The 25742-nt window shown below is 51.0% G+C and overlaps 1 protein-coding gene across 1 annotated transcript; it reads left to right on the top strand.

Annotated features, from left to right (window-relative positions):
- Positions 1-5652: 5652 nt before the first annotated feature.
- Positions 5653-25411, top strand: TMEM9 (transmembrane protein 9). The gene is made up of 6 exons (XM_017896516.1): positions 5653-5763; positions 6250-6351; positions 8363-8454; positions 13394-13502; positions 16284-16415; positions 24381-25411. The coding sequence occupies exons 2-6, from the start codon at positions 6286-6288 to the stop codon at positions 24531-24533; spliced, it is 552 nt and encodes a 183-aa protein (XP_017752005.1). The 5' UTR covers positions 5653-5763; positions 6250-6285; the 3' UTR covers positions 24534-25411.
- Positions 25412-25742: the final 331 nt, after the last annotated feature.

The raw sequence follows: 25742 nt of genomic DNA, 5'->3' as shown, positions 1-25742 counted from the left end.
ACAAATCTTTTCAGAGGGAAACTGAGGCCCAATGGGCTAGCGCTTTGACAGGAGTAAGTTCAACCTAGAAGCCGGAACTTATGATTTCTGGTCCCAGGACCTTACCACAACCCTACGCTGCTGCCTCCTACTCACTACTGCGAGCTGAAAAACAAACAAAAACCCAAGATATTTGATGAAGTTAAGAACATTGAAACCAAAAAGTGAGCTGTTAATCCTCTATTTATGCAGTGCCATGAAGTCTACAACCAAAAGAACATGTGCAGTGGTGGGAGCTGAACCAAGAAAAATACAACAGAGGGAGCAGAACACATAGCACCCAGGACGGTGCACATCAGGGTGCCTAATGGGCAACTGCTGGTAGAATGCCTGACATAAACTGGGTCTAGTATATCAATTTAAATATGGGTGTGCATATTACATCTGTATGTACATTTATATATAAAAAATAGTAAACCAGGCAGTGTTTGTCATTTATTAAGCTTTAGGTAGACTAATGCTTTTATTCTAAGTTTTGTTCAATTAAAATGTAATTCAGCCAGGCGCATGGGCTCATGCCTGTAATTCCAACACTGGGAGGCCAAAGCAGAAGGATCACTTTAGGTCAAGAGTTCCAGACCAGCCTGGGCAACATAGCAAAACCCTCATCTCTTTTTTTTTTTTAAAGTGTAATTGCTGTTTGCTTAAGAGTTGCTTTAGTCAAGTGGTGTTGAGAGTGCAGTGTATGAGTATAAAAAGGCAAATATGGGGACCCCAGCCAAAAAGAGTGTGCCTATCCAGGGCCTTGCCAAGCTAGAAAAGGGTACTACACAGCCGGGCACTCTCTGCCCTGAGCTCAGTGCCCCCATTTCCCTGATGCCTGAGAAATCCTGTTATGGCCAGAGAGATAAGAGGTACTCAGGTATCCGAGGATGGTGCCCATACTATTTCAAAGACATTGTCAGGCACCTGACCTGCCATCTGTGGCTAGAGGGCAATGTCCTATAGGAGGTGAGTCAAGCGCTCCTTTGTACCCCCACATTACTGCCCCTTTGAGAGTGTTAACACATATCTGTATTCTGTCATTTCAGCTTTGTTCTCTGTTTAGGTTGGATGATCTTTTAGTGTGTCTAAGACATGGTTGCTAATGCAAAAATTAGGAAGTTAATCATCTCATAGGAGCTTGAGGTTATGAGACACTGGACAGATAAGCTTCAGTGGGGATTAGAGGAAAAGCAGGGGCATATAATTGATGCCAGGGAGAGTAGACACCATTTGGGAGTAATGACAGCGCTCATCCCCTATCCAAGAGCACCAATGGTAGGGACAGGGAGTGAGGAGGAACCCAGACCCTCAGCTGTGGCACGGATGCCAAGACCTCGCCTCATAAAGTCAAACTGATTTTAGGGTTATTGGATAAAAGCAGATATGAACTAGAGGGTATGGGTTTTGGCCTGAGTTCTAGAGCTCCAAACTTGGGGCAGGATGAAGGCTAAGTCCTGAGAGGAAGCAGTGGGAGGCTCCAGAGCTTCCTTAGGCCTCCTCTGCTGGAGAGAGTGCATTGCTGATGTTACCTGGTCTCCACCCTCTCCATGAGCCCTGAGCCAGGGCTCCCTGCTCCCTCCTGGCTCACATTCTGACTCTGATGTCACTGAGCTCCCTACCCTCCCTTCCCATACACTCAACCTGGCATCAAGCCAAACTGAATCGTTAGCTATTTTTCTACATGCCTCTCCCTGCACTTCCCCAGTGCCATCTCTTTGCTCTCCCTACACCGCCCCCGCCCCCCACCAGAATGCCCTCCTATCACCCTGCTCCTGAATTGTGTCCCAAATTTTGCCCGTCCTCTTCCTGGCAGTATTTGTTTCCCATGGCTGCTGTCACAAATTACCATAAACCTGGTGGCTTCACACAACACAAATGTATTATCTGACAGCTCTGTAGGCCATAAGTCTGACAGAGGTGTTCCTGAACTAAAATCAGTGTGTCTACAGGGCTGCATTCCTTCTAGAAGCTCTAGGGAAGAATGTATTGACTTGCCTTGACCAGCTTTTGCAGCACCCACGGTCCTTGTCTTGTGGCCCCCTGCCTGCATCTTTGAAGCCAGCAGCATAGCATCTCTCTGACCCTACTTCCATGTCCATCTCCTTCTCGAACCACAGCCAGGAAAGGTTCCTCTGTTAAGGAGCCATCTAATTAGATTGGGCCCACCTGGATAATCCAAGCCACTCTCCCCAACCAAGGACCTTAATTTAATTGTATTTGCAAAGTGCCTTTTACTGTGTAAGACAATATTCACAAGTTCCAGGGATTAGGATGTGGACATTTGGGGGTGTGACATTGTTCTGCCCCCACCACTCTGGCACAGCCCAAGTAGCCCTCACTGCCCTCAAAGCCCCCTCTCCACCATTCTGGGCTCCCCTGGCCCTTGGTCTAGGTTTCCCAAGTGCCACTGCAGCCTTCCCCCAGCACAGCTCTTACCACCCTGAATTGTCATTGCTTGTTGATTTGTCATTTTCTTGCAATAAACTTCAAGTTCAGTGGGAACAGGGACAGGGTTTGTCTTGTTTACTGAGATATCCCCAGCACCTAGCACAGTGCTCAAAAAATTTTTGAAGGAAAAAAGCATTTCTGATACAGGAGATAGAAATTATTTAGGCAGATAGCAAGGACAAAAAAGGCCTTAGCAGAACTTCCCTTCTAATAAGAAGCAGTCCTAGAAATCATTTCTTTTCTAACACACAGCAGCCTGAAATATTGGGCTGCAAACATATATAAGGAACCTGGAAGCTTGCACGGAGGAATGCTGGCAGCTGCACTCATAGAAAAGGGCTACCAGGGGGGCCAGGCATGTTCACCATGGGGCTCTACCTTCCCTTTTTTGTTAGCACATGTACAGTAAGAAAGAACTGGGCAACATGGAGAGCTCAGGCAGAGAAGCCACCTACATAATAAAGATTGGGCTGGGGGCTGCCAGAGATTTGTGCCCTATGCAGATGGTACACCTGGTGCTAACTTTTTTGAGGTGCCCTGTGTAGATGAGATACCATCTCCCCACTAGCTCATCTATAAAACCCCCTTCATTTCACCTCGAATCGGCAACCCATTTTTCCAGGACCCCTCTCTGTAGCGGAGAGCTGTTCTCTTTCTTTCACCTATTAAATTTCCACTCTCAACCTCACTCTTTGTGTGTCTGCATCCTTGATCTTCATGGCCTGGAGACAACGAACCTTGGGTGTCACCACAGACAACAAGGCTGCTTCACTTCTACAACACATCACTTTCTATGCTACATTCCGACCATGTGATTGGTCTCCTATTAGGTTGTGTATTACGTGAAAGCAGAGTTACATGTGAGTTGTCTATTGTATCCCTGGGGTACCTAGCATCTGTGAGCCCTGGAGTTTGGCTCACAGATAGTGCTTGGCACATGTTTATGGAATTAAATTGAATGAATAGGTTCAGACTCACTTCACTGGCATGGCTCATAAACGCAGGGCACATGGAGGATGCATGGGAATGAGGTGCCCTGGGTCAGGTAGGACTATTTGGGAAAAGCTTCTGCAAGGCAAGTGCTTGGGCAGAGAGTTGAATTAGATGAAAGATAAGGACTGGCAGGGCTGGGCATGATAATATCCTATGGAGGAATGCAATGAGCAAAGTCAAATGTAGGGACAGCCAATGGGGGGAGTAACCAGCGATGAGATGGGGTGGGGAAGCGCAGAAATGGTAACCACTTGGCTTGGTTGCCAAGTGGAGGGGTCTGAATTAGATGCAACAGGGTGCTTGCTACCAGAGATTATTGAGCAATGAGCGATGTGCTGAAAGCAGAATTGGAGGAAGATAGGATGAAACTAGGAGGACACAGGAAGGGATTGCATTTCAGGGAGCAGAATGCTAGCTGAGGAAAGATACAGGCAGGGTGACAATAGCTACTTCTTGGGGACACCTGGATAGACAAGATGTGGAAATAGGAGAAAGGAGTCAAAGATAGTTTGATGCCATAATCTAGGAGCTGCAGAAATGCCGAATGACAGTGGAAGGCCTCCCTTCTGTTTGATGAGGAAGATGGTGAGCTCAGCACTGGGCATCTTTAGTGTTGTCTGTCAGAGGGTCATCCATTGGAGGTGATAGACTCAGTCCCATGCTTTTGTCCCCGTGAAAGTCCCCACCACCACATAGAATGTATACGGGGGGACGAAGTATCTTTTTCCAGTACTTGAACTATCTCTTCTGCCCCCACGAGGTAGGCATCCTGTCTCTGCCTGAGCTTGCTCACCAAAGCAGCCATTCTGACCTCCACAATGAGCTAACATTGCCATTTATAGAGCCTTCCTCTTTGTGCCAGATGCTGTTCTAGGTGCTTTGCACATGTAAACTCATTATATCCTCACAACCACCTTGAAAATTTGGTAATATTAATCCCATTTTATGGGCACAGAAACCGAGACTTCCGAAAGGATTCCAAAGACTTCCAAAGACCCAAAGGCGGTGTCCTAAAGGAAACCACCCAAATTCACACAACTAGGAAGGGAAGAACCAGGATTCCTGCCCTGGTCACTCTAGCTCCAAAGCCCCTGACCTTTGCATCACACCACAGGCCTCCTGTCCCTGCTCCCTGCCAACTAGGTTTAATTCTATATAATTCAGTTTAGCAAACACTTCCTGAGCACTCACCAAGCGCAGGTCACTCTGCCAGGTGGCAAGGAAATAAAGAGAAATAAGGCATAAGCTTAGGAGAGAGGAACACAAACTTAATGGCCTCCAGATAAGTGCCCACCTCAGTTCACAGGGCCTTCGAGGGGCTTGATTCCACCTGGACCCAGCCTATATGCTAATCCAGCCACCAACCTCAAGTTTGGGCCATATTGATACCCCTCCCACCCACCCCTAAGGAATCCCAACATATCAAAGCTGAAGGGGATCTTATAATCCAACCAAATCATTTTACAGATAAGTGAAGTAAGGGAAGCTGAGGCCCAGAGAAGGGAGGTATCTTTTCCAGGCTAGCACAACTGCTTAGGGGCAGGGGCAGGGCCAGGGCCAAAGCCCTGGTGTCCTCACTCCAGGTCTGGTGCCCTGAATTCAGGTGAGGCCTCTTTCCTTCACAGCTGGCAAGAAGTTCACACCTGCCCCATAGCAACTGGGGACCCCCACCCCTGCATCCTGGCCATGCACACTTTGCCCCATTTTGCCAGGCCCAGCACCAGCATGGGGTAGGGGGACCAGGCTATGGACGCTGTTGTGCACACTCTTCACAGGCCCAGCCCACACCAACCCCTCTCCAACCCTCGATTTCTCCTTCTCAGGTGTGTGTGTAGGGGTAGAGACGTTGCCGCACAGAAAGTCCTCTGTAGCAAAGACGTGGATCCCTAAATAACATTTCCAGATTTTGAATGAGGACAAAGCCCTTCAATCTCATATCGTTTTTGTTGCTGTTACTAGCTTACAGTGCATAAAGCGCTTTCTCTCTAAAACAGCAAGATGAAACAAGCTGAGTTTTAAGATACAAGGAAGAGAGAAGCACTGCAGTGGGAATTCTCAGGCCACACAAAGGCAAGACCCTTCCCCAAGAGTTTGGAAGGCTGACGTTCCCTTTTCTGATTTGGTCGGGTTTGAGAAATGCCCGTCTCTCCCTTGCGCAAGAGTCTCCACGCCCAGGTGAAGGCGGGTCTTGCTGCCATGGCGACAGCGCGGTTGGGCTAAGGAGCGCCTCTGGCAGCCAATAGAAGCTAGGAGAGGGCGGGGCCCGCTGGGTCTTTTGCGGCTGCGGCGGGCTTGCAGGTTCGTGGACGCGGCATTGGGGAGGGGATGGGGTCGCGGGGTACTGGGGGTCCCAGTCTGGCCTAAAACCTCTGGGCGTGGTGGGCACCGGCCTTCGCCGTCGGAGCAGGGGTCCCAGACTCGCACCCAAAAGTTCCCGTCGGGCCCGAGCGGGGAGGAGCTGCGGAGCGGGCAGAGGCGGAGATGGCGGAGGGCAGTGGGACGTGATGCGCGGGTCAGAGCCGGGCCTTGAGAAGGAACTGGAGGCCCCTGGCAGCGGTGTCCTCTCGAGGCCCCCTCTGCCGGGCCCACCAGGTGGCCGGCGGAGAGCCGGAGAGTTGTGCGGGATGGAAAGCAGGATTTGGCGACCGAGTTTAGCAGGCCTTGGAATCCTGGAGCCCAGCCCCCAACCCCATTCCCACTTCTTGGCAGGATGGTTAAAGGCCTAGCGTGCTGGCTGTGGCGTGGTCACCTTCCCCTTCTCCGACTCCTTATCTCTTTTTCCAGGTGTCCGGCTTTGCTGGCCCAGCAAGCTTGATAAGCATGAAGCTCTTATCTTTGGTGGCTGTGGTCGGGTGTTTGCTGGTGCCCCCAGCTGAAGCCAACAAGGTGAGGGAGGTGAGCCTGCAGCACCTGGTCACGACCGCCGACCACCGTGCACGGCCACCCTGTCTACAGGGCTGACTCAGAGGTAGCTAGTTGCTCCTTAAGCCTGCCTCTCACTCACCTATGGGCCATACTTTTTTTAGTAGTCTTCAGGTTCAAGGCTGCTGGCCTCTCTAAGGATAGTGCGGGGGAAGAGGGTGGGCACAGAGCACTGACTCACTCTGGATCAGACAGATCAGTGGTGGCTTCCAGCAAGGAAGTTTGGAGAAGTTATCTAAGTTCTCCGTACCTTTCTTTGCTTTGGACCAGAAGTATTTTTCGTTTCAGATATTTTTGGATTTGGGAGTATTTGCACATACAAAATGAGGTATCTTGGGGACCCAAGTCTAAACCTGAAGTTCGTTTATGTGTCATATATGCTGTATACACATAGCTTGAGGGTAATTTTATACAATATTTTCAATAATTTTGTGCATAAAACAAAGTTTATCTACACTGAACCATCAGAAAGCAAAGGTGTCACTATCTTAGGCACCCATGTGGATAGTCTGGTTGGTTGGCATCACCACGGTTCCTGACAATGAATTTATGTGCTACCGATAAATATTTTCTTACAAATAAATTCTTAACAGTAAAAAATATGATGTACTATTAATACAGTGAAAATAAATGATGTGTTCAGGGTAACTAAGCACAGTAGCATCACCAGAATACCTGTATCAGCTGCTAGACACAGCAGCATCAGGCTTTCTGTCTCCTGCTGTGATGCTGTGTTTTGATTAAAGGTTACTGTGCACAGTATTTTTTTTAGGTGAGAAGTAGTATTTGAAGCCGTAGAGGGACCAGAAAGTGGGTTCTCTAGAGATGAGAAGGCATTCTGCCAGATGGCTTTTAAAATGTTTTGCCAGTCACCTGATTCATTAACAAGCTTTTGTCTTAGAAGTCTTTTTGATTTTATGGACTGACACGATTTCTTGTTCTGTTATGAATGCACTCTGCTGTAGTATTTCAAGAAGCCCATGACACATTTTTACCATGTCTGTAGGTGCTTTTCTGCAGTGTTAACATCATCTTTGTGGTCATGTCTGTGCTTAACAAGTTTGAGATTGGGAGCATTTCGAATTTTTGTTTTAGGGGTGCTAGTACTGCCACCTGTAGTAGCAGTTGTATCTATTACTCTGCTTGGGGAGAATCAAATTACATAACAATGTAAAAATGCCCTGTCAGTGTAAAGTCCTATACAGTTTGAAGTTTCCATTATTAAGGGTGACCCACCTAAGTTCTAGGACTCCTGAGATAACTTCCATTCTTTAAGGCTACATTCCTATGGAGCTGTTTGGGTAGATCTATGGAACTAAAGATCATCCAGGCTTTGAAGTAAGGTTAAGGCCAGGGGTTTGCTTCCATTCTCTCCTCAGAATTCCTAATTAATAAGGACATTTATGGTGGTATCTCTTACTCATTCCAGAAGGGAAGAACTTTCAAAGGGGTTGCTTGAGTATGCCCACAGAAATGACCCACTTTTTCTTGTTTACCCTTGCCCTTTATGTTTCCCCAATCCTACCAAAGAAGTTGGAGATGGAATGTGGGGAAGAGGCTGGCTGCCAAGTCCACTGGACAGAGGTGTACACACAAGTGTGGGGTCCGGGGTAGAGGACTGCCACTTTGCTACACACACACACACACACACACACACACACATACACACACACCCACCCATTTCCCCTCTTCCCTCTCCCCCGATTCCTCTAAGTACCTACTTTGGGACTCGCAGGCCTAGACAACTTTCTGTGAGTCTCATTTGCCACCTGGACGTTTTCTGTCTTTAGGACCCTGTGCTGTAGCTTGCCTCCTATAGTGGCAGTCCTTGCTGGACTTGAACTTGGGGATGGAGAAAGCTCAAGAGCATAGATACGGTTCACGTAACAGGATGGGGAACAGAAAGTTGACAACCTTGCTAGAACCTGAACCCAGGCAGGGTCTCTGCATACTTGACATGTGCTTTCTCTTCTAGAGTTCTGAAGACATCCGGTGCAAATGCATCTGTCCACCTTATAGAAACATCAGTGGGCACATTTACAACCAGAATGTGTCCCAGAAGGACTGGTAAGGCATTACACACAGGCCTCTGGCTGCTATACCCAGCTGAAGTTATGGGTGTTTACTAGAGTTCTTGGACCCTGGAGGATAAGCATGCTCTCCCATTCCTGTGGGGAGCCTTTCAAAGGAGTAATTATTCATGTCACAGAACCAGTTTCATAGTTGTCAATTGTCTATGGAAACAGGACCCAGGTGTCTTGAATTCCAGCTGGGTGGTCCCTGGCCAGGAGGAGCGGATTTTGTTGTTTTGCTTTGAATATTGGTCTTTAGTGATGCATACAGAATGGTAGTAGAGAAGTTGGGAGAGGTAGGTATTCTGACCACATACTGTAGGATACCTAATGCTTTTGCAAAGTTGTGTTACATGTGATATTCTGTGCCAGGCTCATAGCATCCTTGTAAGGTAAGTGGAATGGATTTTGCACCTGTTTTATAATAGCAGAGACAGAGGCCCAAAGAAATAATTTAGAGTCTTGAATTCATTTGTGGGTACTTCACTTTTAAAAAGAGAAGAATAACCCAGAATTCATTCAGAGAAAGGAGACTAGTGTGGTGAAGGGAAGTTTCAACACATTGTCCTGGAAGGAATGGCTTAAGGAAGCAAGGAGAGCCTAAAGAGGAGAGGACTTGGGGACACACGATGATTGATTAAGACCTGGCATGTTATGGGAAGTGGGACCTGTGGGAGCAGGTACTGGTGGGGATCAGTTATGTTCAGTGGGGTTTCTTGGTATAGAGTTGGGGCCAAGGGATAAAGGCTTCAGGGAAACCGACTTAAGCATGAGTTGAGGGAGCATTTCTAATCTAGACAGTTTTGGGAGTCAGGAATCTCCATCCTTGAAGGGCCCCAAGCACAGATGGGCTGAGGTCACTATAGAAGAAACCAGCATCAGATGAGGAGTCCGGGTCAGTGCTGCCTCTCCTGCTTTCTGAAAGCAGATGAGCTTTGAGAAAATACAGATTCCCAGTACCACCCCCCCCTATTTTGGTTGTTCAAATACGGAGTGAGGTTGGGGGGAAGCAGTAACCTTTCTTTCCTTTGGTGCTTAGGACGCAGTTGATCCAGAGCAACACTCGAGAATTTTGAAGCTAGTTGGATTTCCAACTCTGAGACTGTCTGTGGTTTTCTGAGAGGCAGTCTAGTTAGATAGACAGACTCTGTGTTCAACCTTCCTGACTTCAAATTTAGCCCAGCCGATTGTTAATTGTGTGACAGATCACTTAGTCTCCACTGCACTTTGATTTCCTTACTGTAAATAGTGGCAGTATTTTGAGTGTTAAGTATGTGTTTGTGTGTGTGTTATGCGTGTGTGTGCACAGGTAACTATAGCACTTAGAACAATACTTGGCACATAGTAAGTGCTTATATAAACGTTAGCTGATATTAATGTCTTTAACATTAGTGATATTAATGTTAGCTGATACCATGCCTTACTGGTGGCCACATAGATAGTCATGGTCAGACTTACACCACAGACTGAGAAAACGGGCTCCTCCTGAAGCACTGGCCTTCTACTTAGGAGGAGTCCAAGTAGCCCCCTTGTATCTTGTGGTTATACTTCAAATAGCATCAGTAAAAACTTTGATGGGCTGTCTTAGCCCTTCACCAGATAACAAGGCTATATCCCACACTCCTTGTGCAGGCAGACACTTGCAAATTTAGGAACAGTCTCTCTGTCCTGGAGCTATAGATGGCCTGAAAACCCAAGGTTGGATGCCTGCAGAGGATGGAGTCCTGTCTAGACCTCTCAGGCTATAGTTTATCTCCTTCTTTCCCTTAGAAGTCAGAATTAAGGGGCTGCCTGATGAATAGCCTTACATCAGGAACCTCAGGGCAGTTCCATTAAGGGTGGTGGGTGAGGCTGGAGGAAAGACTCCAGGATTCTAGGACCCAGTGACACTGACCTTGACTGGGAGTCATCATGTGCTTGCCTGGAGCCTCTTAAGGGTAGGGTGGGGCCTTGACATTGATCTGAGTACCTCAGCGCTAGGCTACAGGAGGCCAGTTTGAGTGGGTCTTCTGGTCTCTGCCACGTTTTCACTTTGCTGTCACGTTGGTCCACTGCTAGAGAACACTTGCACCCTTCCCCTTGGTTGTGCAGAGTAAAGCCAGAATCATCTGAGATGCGGTCCTCAGGTTTAATGGCCAAGCCATGTATGTTCCTATGTTTACTGGTATCCTGCCATCTAGTGTTGAGAGTTTATAACCATATATGCAAAAAAGGCAGAAACCCCAATTTTGCCCCATTGGTGAGTCTGGCAAGGAGATGTGTTATTAGAGACACTCCCAGAGCAGGAAGGCACTTAATAAGTTGGCTAGTTCCTTGCCTTTCAGACTTGTTAAAATAGAACTTTTCTGCAAACAAAATCAATTTTGGAAACAAAGTCTATAAAACGTAAAGTCGGAATTGCTCTGGCTGAGAGGGAAGTGTCCCTCAGCCCCTCCCTGACTACCACCCCACAGTACAGTGGTTCCTATGGGTCCCAAAAGAGTACAGTTTGGAAGACACTGACCAAGTTCAGTCTCCATTTGTAAATGAGAAAACCGAGGCCTGGAGAAGTTAAATAAATTGCCCACTATCGTGGGAGAGTTGGAGACAGCAGAAGTATTTCAGCTCCTTATTGCTGTTTCCCTGGGTAGCAGGATCCCACAGTGAAGAACTCAGGTCGCCCTTCCAAACTGCCCCTGACACCTTGGCCTTGTGAGAAATCCATAAATCCCACTGCAGTACTGGCATGACTTAGACCCAAGACCCAGTGTAGCTCACGCAAGGGAGGAATCTGGAGGCTTGTAGAGACTTCCTGGAGAAGGGAAGATGGCATTCCCTCTGGACAGGAATGACAACCAAGCACCCTGGGTGACCCTGGCCTTGCCCCTCAACCCCTCCCTCCCAGAGGAAACAGCGTGCAAGGCCTGAAAGCAGTACTTTCAGTTACAACAGGGGAGACCTCACAGCAGGGAGTAAGTAGCATGTTGGACACAGAGATGGAACTGGATCATGAAAGGTTTAGATAAACTCTTGTATGCTACATATGGATTCTTAGGAGAACAGAGTCTTTTAGAGCACATCTCATTCTTATTCCAACACATGATCTTTATATCACACACCCTTGATGCTTCTGCCAGAAACCCAGCCCTATAGCTCAGAAGGGAGCTGTGCTTGACTCTTGCAGGACTCCAGTCAGAGCTGGAAGGGCCTTTTAAAGATTATCTGGTACAACTGCTTTATCTCACAGAGAGGAGGACAGGCCCAGGATATGAACACTTGGTGGCAGAGCCAGGACAGAGCCCAGGTGTGCTGCAGCATGACACCTGCTTCACCTCTGCACACCTCCGAGGAGTTTGGTTTTTTCCATTGGTAGTGATGAAGTGCGTTCTGTAGACTTTTTTGCTTTCTCAGTGTGGTGCATGAACCCAACGGGTTGGAACCATGCTGATCTGAGGAAGGCTGGGAATGAGAGGCTTGAGACAAGCCAGGTACCAGCCCAGGCCCCACTGAGGCTGAGTCAGAAGTAAAGACATGTGGCTGAGGATCTGGATTTGGTTTCTGGCCTCACCACCACTGTGGAGATGCCACTTTGCCTCCTAAGCCTCTTTCCCTGTTTTTAGATGTGGAACCTATGATCTTTATCCCACCTTATTCAAGAGTGCTGTTAGATGAAAGTGGGCTAAGTGGGTCTGCTCTTCCTTTAGGAATCACGTAGTTACTGAGCCTGCTCTGGCAAGCACCCAGCTAGGCACTGGGAATATGGAGATGTATAAGACATAACCCTGTGCTCAAGGAACGCACATCTCCTGGGGAGACAGCACAAATAAAGATTGGATTCCAGTGCAGTGCGTTGGCGGGGGGTTGGGAGGAGCTGGCTGTTGGGCACAGGCAGCTGAGCTGAGAATTAAAAGATGAGATGAGGTGGCAAAGCCATGCCCTCCTGGTAAGAGTGTGAGTGTGGCTTATTCAGAGAGCAGCCTGGCAGATCCATGTGACTGGAGGATGGGAAAGTGGGTGAGGGAGGCGTAGCAGGAGATGGAACTGTAGTAACTTGGGTTGGGACCCCTGGCAGAGCAATTGAGTTAGCCCTGGCCCTAGGGGCTCTGTGGAGGCACTGACCCGGCCTAAGCTGGGGAATGACATGACCAGAGTTGCATTCTGGAAGACTACTCGGCTGCCGTGGGAAGGTAGTACCTGTTAGAAAGGCCAAACTAGAGGCGGGAGGGCAGTGCGGAGGCTGGCGCAGTTGTCCAAGGAAGATAGGATGAGGGCCTGAGCTAAGACACAGCAGTGGGAAATAATAAAGGAGATGAATTCGAGGAATTTTTAGGGAAGTAAAATCACTGGCCTTTGGTGGATTCATAGATGAGAGGAAGGCAGTGTCAAAGATGATTTCCAGGGTTTGACCCGGACAGTGAAGTGGATGGTAGAGGTGTTCTCTGCCGTTGCGAATGGGGAGCCAGTTTGCAGGAGTAGGGAGTAGGGGGCAAAGGGTGTGCAGGGGCGGGTGTAGAGTTCATGGTCTCTATGGGACATGCAAATAGTGACTCCTGTAGCTTATAGAGGAGAGTGGCCCTGGCTGGAGATTCTGATCTAAGATCCGTCAGCTTCTGAGTTGAATCTTTGGGACAGACGAGCACATGCAGGGAAAACATAGCATGAGATGAGGAAGGCGGCTGGGGGTAGAACTCTGGGAACGTTGATGGTTTTGGTGCCAACACTGTAGGCAGTTTGGAGAACTGGTTTTGATGTGCAAGGGGCATGGGCTATGAGGCTTTGGGTTGGGAAGGGATTCTGCCAGTCTAATCCTTTATAAGCCCTCAGTCCTCTCTGGGGGCACCCTTCACCTTTGCCCAGTCCCTACCTCTCAGCTCCCCTGGCTGCCTGCTTCCCTGGTCTTGAGGCTTTAAGACCTGGTGGCCCTGCCTCGACAGCCCTGTCTGTTTCTGTTGCAGCAACTGCCTGCACGTGGTGGAGCCCATGCCGGTGCCTGGCCATGACGTGGAGGCCTACTGCCTGCTGTGTGAGTGCAGGTACGAGGAGCGCAGCACCACCACCATCAAGGTAATGCCAGGGTCTCAGGAAGCCAGTGGGATTCCCACACTCCATTCCCCAATCGCAGGCTGGCCTGCACCCACAGTTTTTCACTTTATTCTGGAACATTCCAACGGCTATGAGATTGGCTTCTAGGCTGGCCTAGTACAGACACCGGGACCCACATCCCACACTTTCCTGGAGCCAGCTCCCTTCTCTGCTCTCTTTCCAGTGGTTCCCATTACAGTGAGAGGGGAGAGCCCTGGGAGAGCTGCTGGAGACTCCCTTTTCCCTGCATTCTTTCCAGATTTTTTCCTTCCTCTCTCTTCTTCTGTTCATCCAGTAAATCTCTTTTCGGTGCCTGCTATATTCTGGGCGAATGCTGCCAATGGGGAGGTTGGCCTGCCCTCCTGGAGCTTAGTCTAATTAAGCTTCCAAAGTGACTAAGCTCCTGTAAAAAGCATCAGAGCTGTGAACTAGGGCTGGGTATTGGGTGCTGGAAGAACATCAGATTGGTCCTTTTGTGTTTTCCTGAACCTTGTTCTCATTGATTATTTGGGTGAATTCAGGAAAGAGATGGTAGACACAGTCACCACCACAGACGTCACGAGGTCTCTGTTCATTCCTCTGCACCAGGCAGAACTTCCTGTGTCTTCTGGAGGCTGTGAAGCCGCCCTAGCAGAGACCCCCATGACCCCCAGCCTCCCAGTGCAGCTTCCTAGTCCAGGTTCTAACAATCCTGGACCAGGCGCCTGGCACACACAGTGCTCACTGATTACATAGTCATTTCTCTCTCTTTTTTTTTGTTTTTTAGAGACTGGGTCTGACTCTGTTGCCTATGTTGTAGTCCAGTGGCATGATCACAGCTCACTGCAGCTCTGACCTCCCAGGCCCATGCAGCCCTCCCACCTCAGCCTTCTGATTAGCTAGGACCACAGGTGTACATCCCCACACCCAGCTAATTTTAAAAATTTTTTTGTAGAGGCAGGGTCTCACTATCTTGCCCAGGCTGGTCTCAAACTTCTGGCCTCGAGCAATGCTCCAGTCTTGGCTTCCCGAAGTGCTGGGATTGTAGATGTGAGCCACCATGCCCGGCCTAATGTAGCCCTTTCTGTTCCAGTTTGTAGCTTTTTTCTGCTTATCCTTTGAAGAGTCTGTAGATAGCATTGGAAAATAATTCTCATATTTAAAGGCACTGCCGGGTCCTCCATCAGGTTTCTCCTTTTGAGGCACATTTTGGGGGGTGGTGGTCTTCACTGCTGTCCTTCCTGCTTGTTCCAGGGAGCCCTGTGCTGTAGCTCCTCTGTGTTCTCACCACTCAGGGACAAAGCAGCTGTCTGTCCTCCACCGCTCCCAGCCAGTGCCCTGTGCAGACTCAACTCCTTTCATCCTCCCACCTGAGGCAGCCCCTCCTGCAACTGTCTTTCTCCTTCTCTGAACTTGCTCCAGTGGGCCTCACCCTCCAGGGACCAGACGCCTGAGACCTGAAATTCAGAGCCAGATGTCGCCACTGCTCCCTGTTTGGCCGGGAGGGAACTTCCTGGCATGGGGACCTCATCACATACAACTTCCTAATCCCTCCCATTTCCCCCAGTCCTCCTGCCTAGGAGGCACCCCTCAGCTTCAGCCTATTGAAGACCCAGCCTCTGTTCTCCTTCTGCCTTCCTGGGGTGCAGGTGAGGTCTGATTATTTGACCTGTTTAAACAGGCGTGAACACGGTGCCCCAATCAGGTGGGACATTGGTCCAGTGGAACTTGGCTATTGACTGAGCTGGGCGCCCAGCTTGAAAGTCCTGAAGTTCTTTTTTTCACTCTTGTTCACAGTCTAGGCAGGGCAGGGCTGAGATCAGAAGCCAGCAATGGCCAGGCACTGTGGAATTAGGAAAGGCATTTGAGAGGGAGTCAGCAAGTCTCGGTTCGAGTCACACCTCTACCGTCTGGTAGCCTTGGGATCCTGGGTGACCTAGCCCAGCAGTTCTCCGATGATTGCAGCCCCACAGAGGGCATTTAGAAGCAGATGAAGGTGCTTTTGTGGTTCCAATAACCGAGGTGTGTTACCAACACCGTTACAGGGATGTCCCACCCAAAATCCTAGAGCACCCACATTGAGAAACATTGAATTTGCCTCATTAAATCTATCTTTTCTGTAAAAAGAAAATGACTCCAGCTTGTGAAGCACTGTGTATGTAAGAGATTCATGGAGTTGTTGTTCTAGCCCTGGCTTTCCCCTCCTTGCAGAGGGGCTGGTGGGAGGGCAGGCATGACCTCCACCCCCAGTGCACGCCTTACCAGCCCGAGCCACTCTGCGCAGGGGCGTGCTGTGAGTGGGTCAGCGTGCCCCATCCGTCCTGCTCTCCACAGGAGCAATGAGCCCACCAGCCCAGGTTTATTCTTCCTGGTCTCAGCTTTCCAGCCTCTCCACAGCCTGTTCTTCCTTGCTCTTAGTTTCTGATGGCTTCACCCTTCATCATGGACTCTTCTACAGCCAGGGAGGCCCTGTGTTCCCACCTCTACCCCGCGAGCCTCTCAGGGCATCAGGCTCCAGACTTCTTACTCTATCATCTGCCTGCTGCCCTGATGCCTGCTGTGCAGATTCCCTCAAGTTAGGACAGAGCGCTTCCTCTGTGGAGTAGGCCCTCCCTTTCCTTTCAGGGCATGCTTTCCCTCTGAGCCCACATTGCCTCCAAGTCCTTTCTTAGCGCACCACTCGAGGAGTCACTGCCAGCCAGGCACAGATGGCCCGAGACTAGAAACGGATTTCTAGCCCTGGCCCCAGATGCTGATTCACGGGCACGCTGGTCTCTTCCCCAGGTCATCATTGTCATCTACCTGTCTGTGGTGGGTGCCCTCTTGCTCTACATGGCCTTCCTGATGCTGGTGGACCCTCTGATCCGAAAGCCAGATGCATACACCGAGCAACTGCACAATGAGGAGGAGAATGAGGTAAGAGGGCTTTGAGTGCCCAGGCCCTGGGCCCCTGCATGTGTGTCCCCAGGGCAAAACCCAGAGGAGCGCCACCTAGGTCTAGGGCCCACCTCCCCCACACGCTTCAAGTTGCTTTTCTGGTCAATGTCCTACACACCACCCAGACTCAGCAGGGACCTGCCCATTGCCCTTCCAGATGAAGCAGGACACCAGGCATCAGGCAGGCTCCATGCACAAGCCGGGGGAGCCATGTCATCCTGCTGCACTGTGCTTCCCGGCAGACGGGGTGCAGCCAACCAGGGCCAGTCACACATAGATACACATAATATTCCCCGCATGCTCAGACATGGGTGACAAGCTGCTGGCGGACTGGAAGGCGGCAAGTTAATTTGTTTGTCAAGTGATTCCACAAACATCTGTTGAACACTTGCTCAATGCAAACCAGAGCTCCAGGGTCTGGAGGGAAATGTAGGATTTCCAGAGCAGAAGAGGAATGAGGTAGACAGTGGTGCCGGGCGGGGGACGTTGCCACGTACGTGTGAGGAAGTTTGAGCGTTGCAAGCATAGGGTAAGGGTGTTTGCACAGTGGCAGAGAGAGCTGGCTAGTAGATTAAGGCCACATTATTAAAGGTCCTAAATGTCAAGCTAAGGGGGCTTGGCTTTATCTGATATGGAAAGTGGGGAACCACTGACCCCAGACGGCCTGCAAGGCCTCCAGGAGCTCATGCAATGGTGGGTAGCTGACGGGGCTTGGACCAGGCCCAGCGCAGTTAACAAGCGCTCTCATCGTCTTCCCATTCATCCTGATACTAAAAAGTTATGGACACCATGGCGAGGAAACCCAGGGGGACAGGAGGGCTCAGGTGAAGGACTCTTGGTAGGAGTGAGACGTGGTGCACCTCCATGTTGAGCAGAGTTGTGATGAGCCCCGCACTCCCCAGGTGGTCTAGGGGAATCTTGCCCGAGTGAGCCCTGTGTGCCTCGGGCTCCCCACTTACGCGCTCATGTACCAGCTAGCTGGGCGCATGAGACAGCAGAGCAGGCTGCTTAGAGGCGTGGAGCCGAGGCGGACGGGGTTGGCTGCTGCTTCCACACTGAGCTCTGTCCCCGGGGCCTTGCTGCTGGAAGATACTCCTGTTTATTGACTGATGGAGGGATGCCCTGAGTGAACTCATGCATATGCATAAGGAATATCTAGTGGGGAAGCGCCTCAGCTAGGCCTTGGAGAATTAGTTGAAGAAACTGAGAGTTATTTAGCTTAAAGGAAAAGAGACAACTAAAGGAGACGCATGATAGCTGCCTTCAGAAGTTTGTAGGAGACAGCTTAGCCTCACCTAGGGACAGAGAGATTTAACACAGTATAAGGAGGAAGCTAGGAGTCTTCCTGTAGACAGTGTGGTCTAACTATGGGGTAGGTGGGCTGGGCTCCCTTGCAAGACCATGAGCCAGTTCCTCACCAAAAAGAGGACCCAGGGGCTCAAGTCTAAGTGTGAAGCTGCCTGGGTGATGTGGGTCTGGGCCAGCATGAGGAGTGAAGAGAAGGGCAGGTCAGGGAGGGAGCCTGCCTGCTCTCGAGGGCTGTGTTGCCCCACCCTGCGCACATGCCTGGACTGCTCCGTTTGCCCCCAGCCTCCTGCTGACATGAGTTTGGCCGAAGGTGGAGCAGAGGGGATGAACCTCGCCCCATTGGAGCTGGGGCCTGGGAGGTGGTGGCACTGGCAGTTGGGTGGTCTGTGTTCAAGAGGAAACCTCGTGTGCCTACCTGGTTATTAATGTAGAGTAATAGCAGCTCTGATAGGGGAGGAGCATCGCTAATAAACACTCAGCGATTAGGGGTAATGTGGTAATTGCAGTCCTGGCTGGGGTAGTAATTGAGAGATGCAGCCCAATGATTTCCGTGGAATGCATGGCTCTGGGGCATGGCCTTGTTGTGTCTCCTGCTATCCTAGCCAGGGAGCCGGAGGGAGGGCAGCTTACCGTCCCTGGGTATGAACCCAGGTCTCTCTTACCCCCAGGAGACCTGGGGTGCTCCTCATTTGAAGGCTGTTCGTATGAGCCTTGGGAGGAAGAAGGGGTTAGATTTGCTAACCTGTAGCAGGGCTGCCTGAGAGGACAATAGGCTGTGACAGGCTGCAGCACATAGAAGCTGGCGAGCCATGCTCCCTGCAGTAGGGGAGATTCCGGCCCTGGGATGGACAGGATGACATGCCCTCACCTCTCACCCAAGGTTCTAAAAGGTCATAAAAGGTTGTGTTTAATCTCTTTGATACCCTAACCTAGGGTGCAGCCAACTCTGGCTGGTTTTGGCCTGGGGCAGGTAGATCTCATTGGGTGCCCTTGGCTGGGTGAGGAAGTGCCCTCGGTCCCATTCTTTGGCATCACCTCTCCATCCCCTCACCTCCTGTGATTCTGTGTGGTCTGGAGGTCACAGATGTCTGTGGTTCAGCAACCCTGCTTTTCTGAGTGTATTCAGAAAACCTGCAGGTGGTACAGTGTTGAGATTTGCCCAGACCTTATGTCTGCCCTCGGGGATTTAAGCCCCAAGATGGCCAAATGCAGGTGAACCAGCAGGAAACATAAAGGCTGGCAGTAAAATCTGGCTTCATGAGATGGATGGTCAGCTGAAGAAGCCAGATGCCTTGGGAGGGCCTCTTTACTAGACAAGGGGTCGGAAAGTTACCCTTCCCTTTGTGTTAGTCTGGGAAGGAAGGCTTCCTGGCAGAGGGGGATTTTCAGTGCCAGGTCAGGGTGGATGGGAGAGTGACCACTGAACTGCAGGGAGGATGAACAAGGCATTGGGACTAGACAGAACCCAAGGAACTTGCCTTTACAGAGGCCGGGGCCCTAGTCCTGGACGACAAGGGGTAATCTACTGTCCCTCTCAGTGCACAGAGGAAAAGGATGTGGGGAAACATGGGGCTGGGGGGCAGGCACTCAGAGGAGCGGCAGGAGTACCTAGGCTGTAGCCATGTCTCTGGGTTTCACCCCAAGAGGAACAAAGTCAGGACATGGCCTCTTGGAGTTCCTTGAAAGCTCGCCTAGGCCTGTACAACTCGGTGACTTTAGAAGGAAAAGTCTCCCTAGGCTCCAGGAACTTTCAGACCCTATGCGCCAGGAGTTTGGGACCCAGTTAGGGGTGAGATCTGGAAGTCAGGGCATTTTTTCAGGTTAGGGACCCCTTGGCTCCCTCTTCCCAATTCCTGTGGCCAGGAGCTCTCCTGCCCTGGAGGTAAAGAACTGGAAGAGGAAGGGGAGGCCTCCCCCTCAGCCTCAGCCCTGTTCATGGAGGGAGATGAAAGCCTGTCATGTTCCCTTTGAAAGCGCTGGCAGAGCCTCAGTGGGCCCTGATTGCTGGGCGCTGCCTCCCCTGGGATTCCAGCAGCATTAGGCGTAATCCCTGGGCTCAGACGTCCTTTGAAAGGAGGAAGCAAGCATGTTTGCTGGGGCAGAAACGGCAAACAGAGCTGTTTTAGATGTGCAGGTTGGGCCCTCTTTGAAGAGACACACATGGTTTCTCTGAGGCTGGGGATGTCGCTGCTCACAGCATGGGCCCAAGCTCTGAAGAGGTCTTCAAAGTGCTCACCCTCCTGGGGCAGTGGGTAGAGTTCTGGGCCCCGTTTGGGAGAGAGTATACAGGGAAATCAAGGAAAGGCGATGATGATGATGGGAACTGGAAATGCAGGCACCGGGGAGAAGACTCGGGCCCCTGGGGAGCAGTCTCCCCTCCTGTCCGCACATGGGTGGCAGCTGTGTGCTGAGGACCCCAGCCCTGGGGAGCTGACAGTGAAACACGGAACAGACACATTGATGAGGGCAGTCCAGACAGCCTCCTCCCCTGAGGGCAGAATAGAAAGGTGTGCAATTCAACAGATGCTTCTAGAGCCTCCAGTGGGGCAGCACAGCATTGTGGTTAATCACAGTCGTGGGAGGGGCTGAGCCCTGCCATTTACTATCCGTGGTGCTAACCTCCTGATTTAGTTTCTAAATCTGGAATAGACATAATCATTTTTACCTCAGCATAACTGTTGTGAATGTGTGCGTGGAAGCTTTACAAGTATTTGCTCATCCTTAAGAATGTGCTATTTCAATCAGGTGTTAACACTTAAGTAGCATCATGATTGCTGGAGGGAAGCCTGAGGGGCAGAGTGCACAAGGGCCTGAGTGAGGCGATCACCGCAGGTAGAGAGAGGATGCATGGACCAGTGTAGCCAGAGGCTCGGGGGTAAGCGGGCAGGTGAGGCTGGGAGTGCCCTTGAATGTCATGCTCAGCAGGGTTTTACTTGTGAGCAGCTGGGTCCCAGCTGGGGTTTTTGAGCAGGGAAACAGCATGAGTTGGTGTGTCGTAGGAAGGTGGCTCTGGCCGCAGCATGCAGGGGTCAGGGAGAGCCTCGCCGCAGAGATGCAGTGGGGACGCAGCAACAGCAGCAAGGATTTGGGTCAAACATGGAAAACTCAGGCTGTATAGTCCTCTTGCTAAAGGGCTTTACACTAGGGCCATGCTTTGCTGAGTGGCTGGTAAGTGACGAGACCGCCTGGTCACGTTCCTGTGTCTGGGATTGGGGAGGAGGGAGGAGGAGCAGCCAGAGAGGGGAGAGCCACCTGAGGTGGGGTTCTCACTGTCCCTGTGTTCTCGTCATCAGACTTGGGCCAAGTCTAGTGCCAGCTCAGTACCAGTGCTTCTGGGCAGACTGAAGAGGGTTTCATCTGGGATGGCCTGAAGGGCTCAGGGCTAGTTTGATCAGCTTGGGCTTATCCACACAGCTACTTGGGTCCTCCCAGTGCTGGAGAGGAGGGCCTCGCTTGATGTCCTGAGTATTGGTTCCTTTAGAGGTGCTTTGTTCTTGCTCTAGCTGTGGGGAAAGATACCAACCTGTCTCTTTGGTTGTCCATGCTGGCTCCCTCTTAGGAGAAACCTGCTAAAGAAGGATCCAACTGGGTCCTAGGATAAGAGATATACATACATAGGTTCAAATTCTGACTTGGCCAGTAAACAGCCATGCAGCCTTGGGCAGCAAGATGATTCACCTTTCAGAGCCTCAGTTTCTGCAGCTACGATACGGGATGGTTTTACCCATTTGCCAGTGTTGTAAGCCTGGGAATAATCTGTGTAAAGTGCCTAGCAGAGCGCCTGGCACGTAGTGGCACTTTTCACAGTCACACTGGTCTGGTCCCTCTGGGGACCTCCTGGGAACCCATCCACGTCCAAGCTCTTTCCCCTGATTGGGAGGGGCTCCACCCGCCTCTCCTCCTAACTGCCCTTCTGTTCCCAAGTTAACCGGAGACCCAGACTCAGGGGGAGAGGGGAGGAATTGGTGGTATTTCTCCCGCTGCTACCCACCATACTTGCTGCAGAGCAAGCAAGGATGAGGCCTCACTCTGGGCTGTCTGTGAAACAGATGTGGAGGCTTTAATACCTTTTAATCAGACTATTAGCGATGGAAACACAGCCTCTCAGTGGCAGCTTTCCCCCACTTAGGAGCTGTTTGTTAAGACTTTACATGAAGGGAAAACAAATGATACTGTGGTAATGTGGTGAATTTCAGCATGTTCCCTTAATGCTCTGCTCTGGGCTCTCCCTGGCTTCCCCTTCTCAAGACGCTCCCCTGAGATGCAGAGCAGTGGAAGGAGGGCAGGGCTAAAACTGCCCCACCCTTCCAAGCATAGCACCCCACCCCACACACACTGGAGCCCTGTCATGAGGAAGACGGTCCCAGAAGGGATGAGAGTGGGAATGGAAAGAAGAAGAGAAGGCAGTCCAGCCCCCAGAGCCAGGATGACCAAGTCCCGGTGGGTCCATAGCTTCCCAGATGGGTCTTTAGTGTCCACCTCATGTAGACGGCCACACAGAGGCAGGATTGGGTGGAGGCTTGGTCTTAGCACTGTGGCCAGCTCAGTCAGCACAGTGAACAGGGAAGGCATGGAACTGGAAGGAGGGGCAGCAGCATAGCAGTTCTCACAGGCTTTCTCCTGGCAGCAGGCTGCCAGCCTTACTGCCTGCTGGCTTCCAGAGCTAGGCTTTGATATCAGTCATTGCTCCTAGGGAAGAAAGAAACCAAAGGTTTCTTGAGCCCTAGCTCTGTGACAGCCAGGATAGTAAGTGCTTTATATGTGTGTTATTTAACTTTGCCATACCCATCTACTAATCTTAAACCAGTGTATTTCAAACAAGCCATTAGGTCAGGAAATGAATTTTGTGAGTCATGACCAGGATTTTTTATAAAATAAAATGGAACAGAGCAAAGAATATCAGAATGCATTACGCTAAGTATTGTTTTATGAAACTTCCTTTTCACTGTGTGTGTGTGTGGGGGGGGGGAGCAGGTAATATTCGGTAACTATAATTCCTAAAGACTGTAGAGCAGAAAAAAGTCTCAATGACTGTATTTATTATATTAAATTGAAGCTTGGAGAAGTAAAGTAACTTGTTCAGGGACACACTGCCTCAGAAGTGACTGAGGCCATGGCTCCTTCCCAGCCCCTGCTGTGGACCTGTAGTTCCACCTGGGACACAGGCCTAGGGAGTCTGAGGCTAGAAGGGGCAGGTGGTCCCCAGCCCAGGAACAGAACCCAGGGGTCCTAATTCCAGCTCAGTGTGCCCCCTGCCTGACATGGCCACACCTGCCTTTCAGGTGTTGCCTGAGCCTCACCTAGCCTGGCACAGGAAGCCTTCCTCAGGACCTGGACAGGAGGCTCCCAGAAGGCAGTATCCATCTCTAATGCAGCTTAGAGATGAGCGCTCACAAGATGAAGTCCTCAGAGCTCCAAGGGGATGATGATGAATCGTCTCCCAGCCTCCTCACTGCCAGCTCATTATCTGTCCACCCTACCCTCACCTCACCACCCCCCTTCGCCCCAGCCTGGCAGCTGCATGGTGACAGAAGCCGTGCCAGCTTGGGGCATTAGAAGCAAAGTTGCATTTACTGGGCGGCTCTGGGCTTAGAGAAGTGCACTAATCCCTTAAGAGATGTGTGGCAGGAGATGAGAGGCAGGGAAAGCTAGGGAGGAAATCCCCACGGGGGTGCAGGCCTGGCCCTCAGCTCTAATTCTCTCCAAAGATCAGGTTCAGGTCCTGCAGGAAATGCAGAGGCTCCGGAGCTTCAGAGGCAGAGAAGTGGTAATTAGGGGAGGATGCTTTTGACGGCAGCAACAGTTCTGAAAGCAAAGGGGAAGGGGATCAGCAGAGGCAGATAGGGAGGAAGCGGAGCTGTCCTTGGCTATCCAAGGAGGGAATGGGCCAGAGTGGGCTCTGCAAAGGAAATGCTGGGGCGGCTCTGAATTTCCATCCCTGCCAGACTCCCTGAGTGATGTCACATCCCTCTTTCCCAGGGAAACTAAGATCCCGTGGATCTGGATCTGTGCAGACTCCTCAGTAGGCACCTTCTCCCATCTGAAGCAGACTGCTGCCATCTCAGGGTAGCCAGACCCTAGCCCCTGGGCCTTCCTCCCATTCCCTGGGCAATGGCAGGGAGGGCAAGGGAATTCTCTAGCCTAGTACTAGCCCTGGGGGCACCTCAGTACATTCCTGAAACAACGAATGTCATCAGATCCTCTGCCTAAGTGAGGTCTTGAAGCCTATGCTTAGTATCCTTCTTGAGAGTTAGAAATAGTGGAATGGAGCATGATGAGGGGTGAGTTCAGGCTGGGAACCTCACTTGAGCTATCTGTGTGGCAGTAACTGGGGCCCCAGCAGAGCCTACTCTTCCTGGAGTGCTTCCTTTCCCAGGCCCCAGGGAGGGGCAGGGACCCCATCCTGCAGATGCTACAGACACTAAGGCCTCCAGCAGACCTGGCACACTGTTCAGCTCTGCAGATGACAAGGCAAGGTCCTCAGCCCACAGCACTTGTGGAGGCCCAGCCTCCCAGTCTGGGGAAGGTCAGGCTTTGGGGTTGCTCATGCGTCATTCTTTCCATGTCAGACTTTCAGGACCCGAGACCCTTCTGGCTTGCTGTGCCAGATCTTCTCTTTTTTTCTTCCCACTACAGGATGCTCGCTCTATGGCAGCAGCTGCTGCATCCCTCGGGGGACCCCGAGCAAACACAGTCCTGGAGCGCGTGGAAGGTGCCCAGCAGCGGTGGAAGCTGCAGGTGCAGGAGCAGCGGAAGACAGTCTTCGATCGGCACAAGATGCTCAGCTAGATGGGCTCCTATGGTTGGGTCAAGGCCTCAACACCATGGCTGCCAGCTTCCAGGCTGGACAAAGCGGGGGGCTACTTCTCCCTTCTCTCGGTGCCAGTCTTCCCTTTAAGAGCCCATGGCATTTTTCCTCCTCCTCCCTAACTTTAGAAATGTTGTACTTGACTATTTTGATTAGGGAAGAGGGATGCGGTCTCCGATCTCTGTTGTCTTCTTGGGTCTTTGGGGTTGAAGGGAGGGGAAAGGCAGGCCCGAAGGGAGTGCAGACATTTGAGGCGGCCTCAGGAGTAGATGCAGTCTGTCTCTCCTGGCTCCACTCTTGCCACCTTCCAGCTCCGAGTCTTGGGAATGTTGTTACCCTTGGAAGATAAAGCTGGGTCTTCAGGAACTCAGTGTCTGGGAGGAAAGCATGGCCCAGCATTCAGCATGTGTTCCTTTCTGCAGTGGTTCTTATCACCACCTCCCTCTCAGCCCCAGCTCCAGCCCTGAGGACAGCTCTGATGGTAGAGCTGGGCCCCCTGAGCCCACTGTGGTCTTCAGGACGCACCTGGAAGCTGGTGTTCCCTGTCCCCTGTGCACCTCTCCCATTGGGGCATGGAGTGCCCATGCATACTCTGCTGCCGGTCCCCTCACCCACACTTGAGGGGGCTGGGCAGTCCCTCCTCTCCCCAATGTCCACAGTCGCTGAGCCAGATGGTTGGTTGGAACACGAGACTCAAGAGGCTGACCGTGGATCTGAACACCACAGCCCCTGTCCTTGGGTCGCCTCTTGTCCCTGAACTTCGTTGTACCGGTGCATGGAGAGAAAATTTTGTCCTTCTCTTGTCTTAGACTTGTGTGTAAATCAAGAAGCCATCATTAAATTGTTTTATTTCTCTCACTTGCTGGATTTTAAGAGATTTAGGGAACTGGGAATTTTTCACAAGTGACCTGGTAAATGTATCCCAGAGGGGACAGAGAGCATTGTGCTTGCTAGGTCCAGACAGGCAGAGCCTTGGGAAGTCCAGGTGGCTGTGGCAGAGCCAACCACAGTGCACTCAGGCCAAGGCCACGGCTTGCTGGAAGTCCTCCTCACCTGATGAGGAAAGAGGTGGGTAGGCTGGGGCAAGGAGCATGGTGAACCGGCCCTTGGGAGTTATCCTGAGATTTTACTTGCTTCATGTCTGTGGGCTATTCCTCTGAAACTGAACAGTGCCTGATTCATCTTAATAT

Source organism: Rhinopithecus bieti, unplaced genomic scaffold (assembly GCF_001698545.2).
Source record: "Rhinopithecus bieti isolate Rb0 unplaced genomic scaffold, ASM169854v2 scaffold_24392, whole genome shotgun sequence".
NCBI lineage: Eukaryota > Metazoa > Chordata > Mammalia > Primates > Cercopithecidae > Rhinopithecus > Rhinopithecus bieti.
This window is presented reverse-complemented; position numbering and strand designations above follow the sequence as displayed.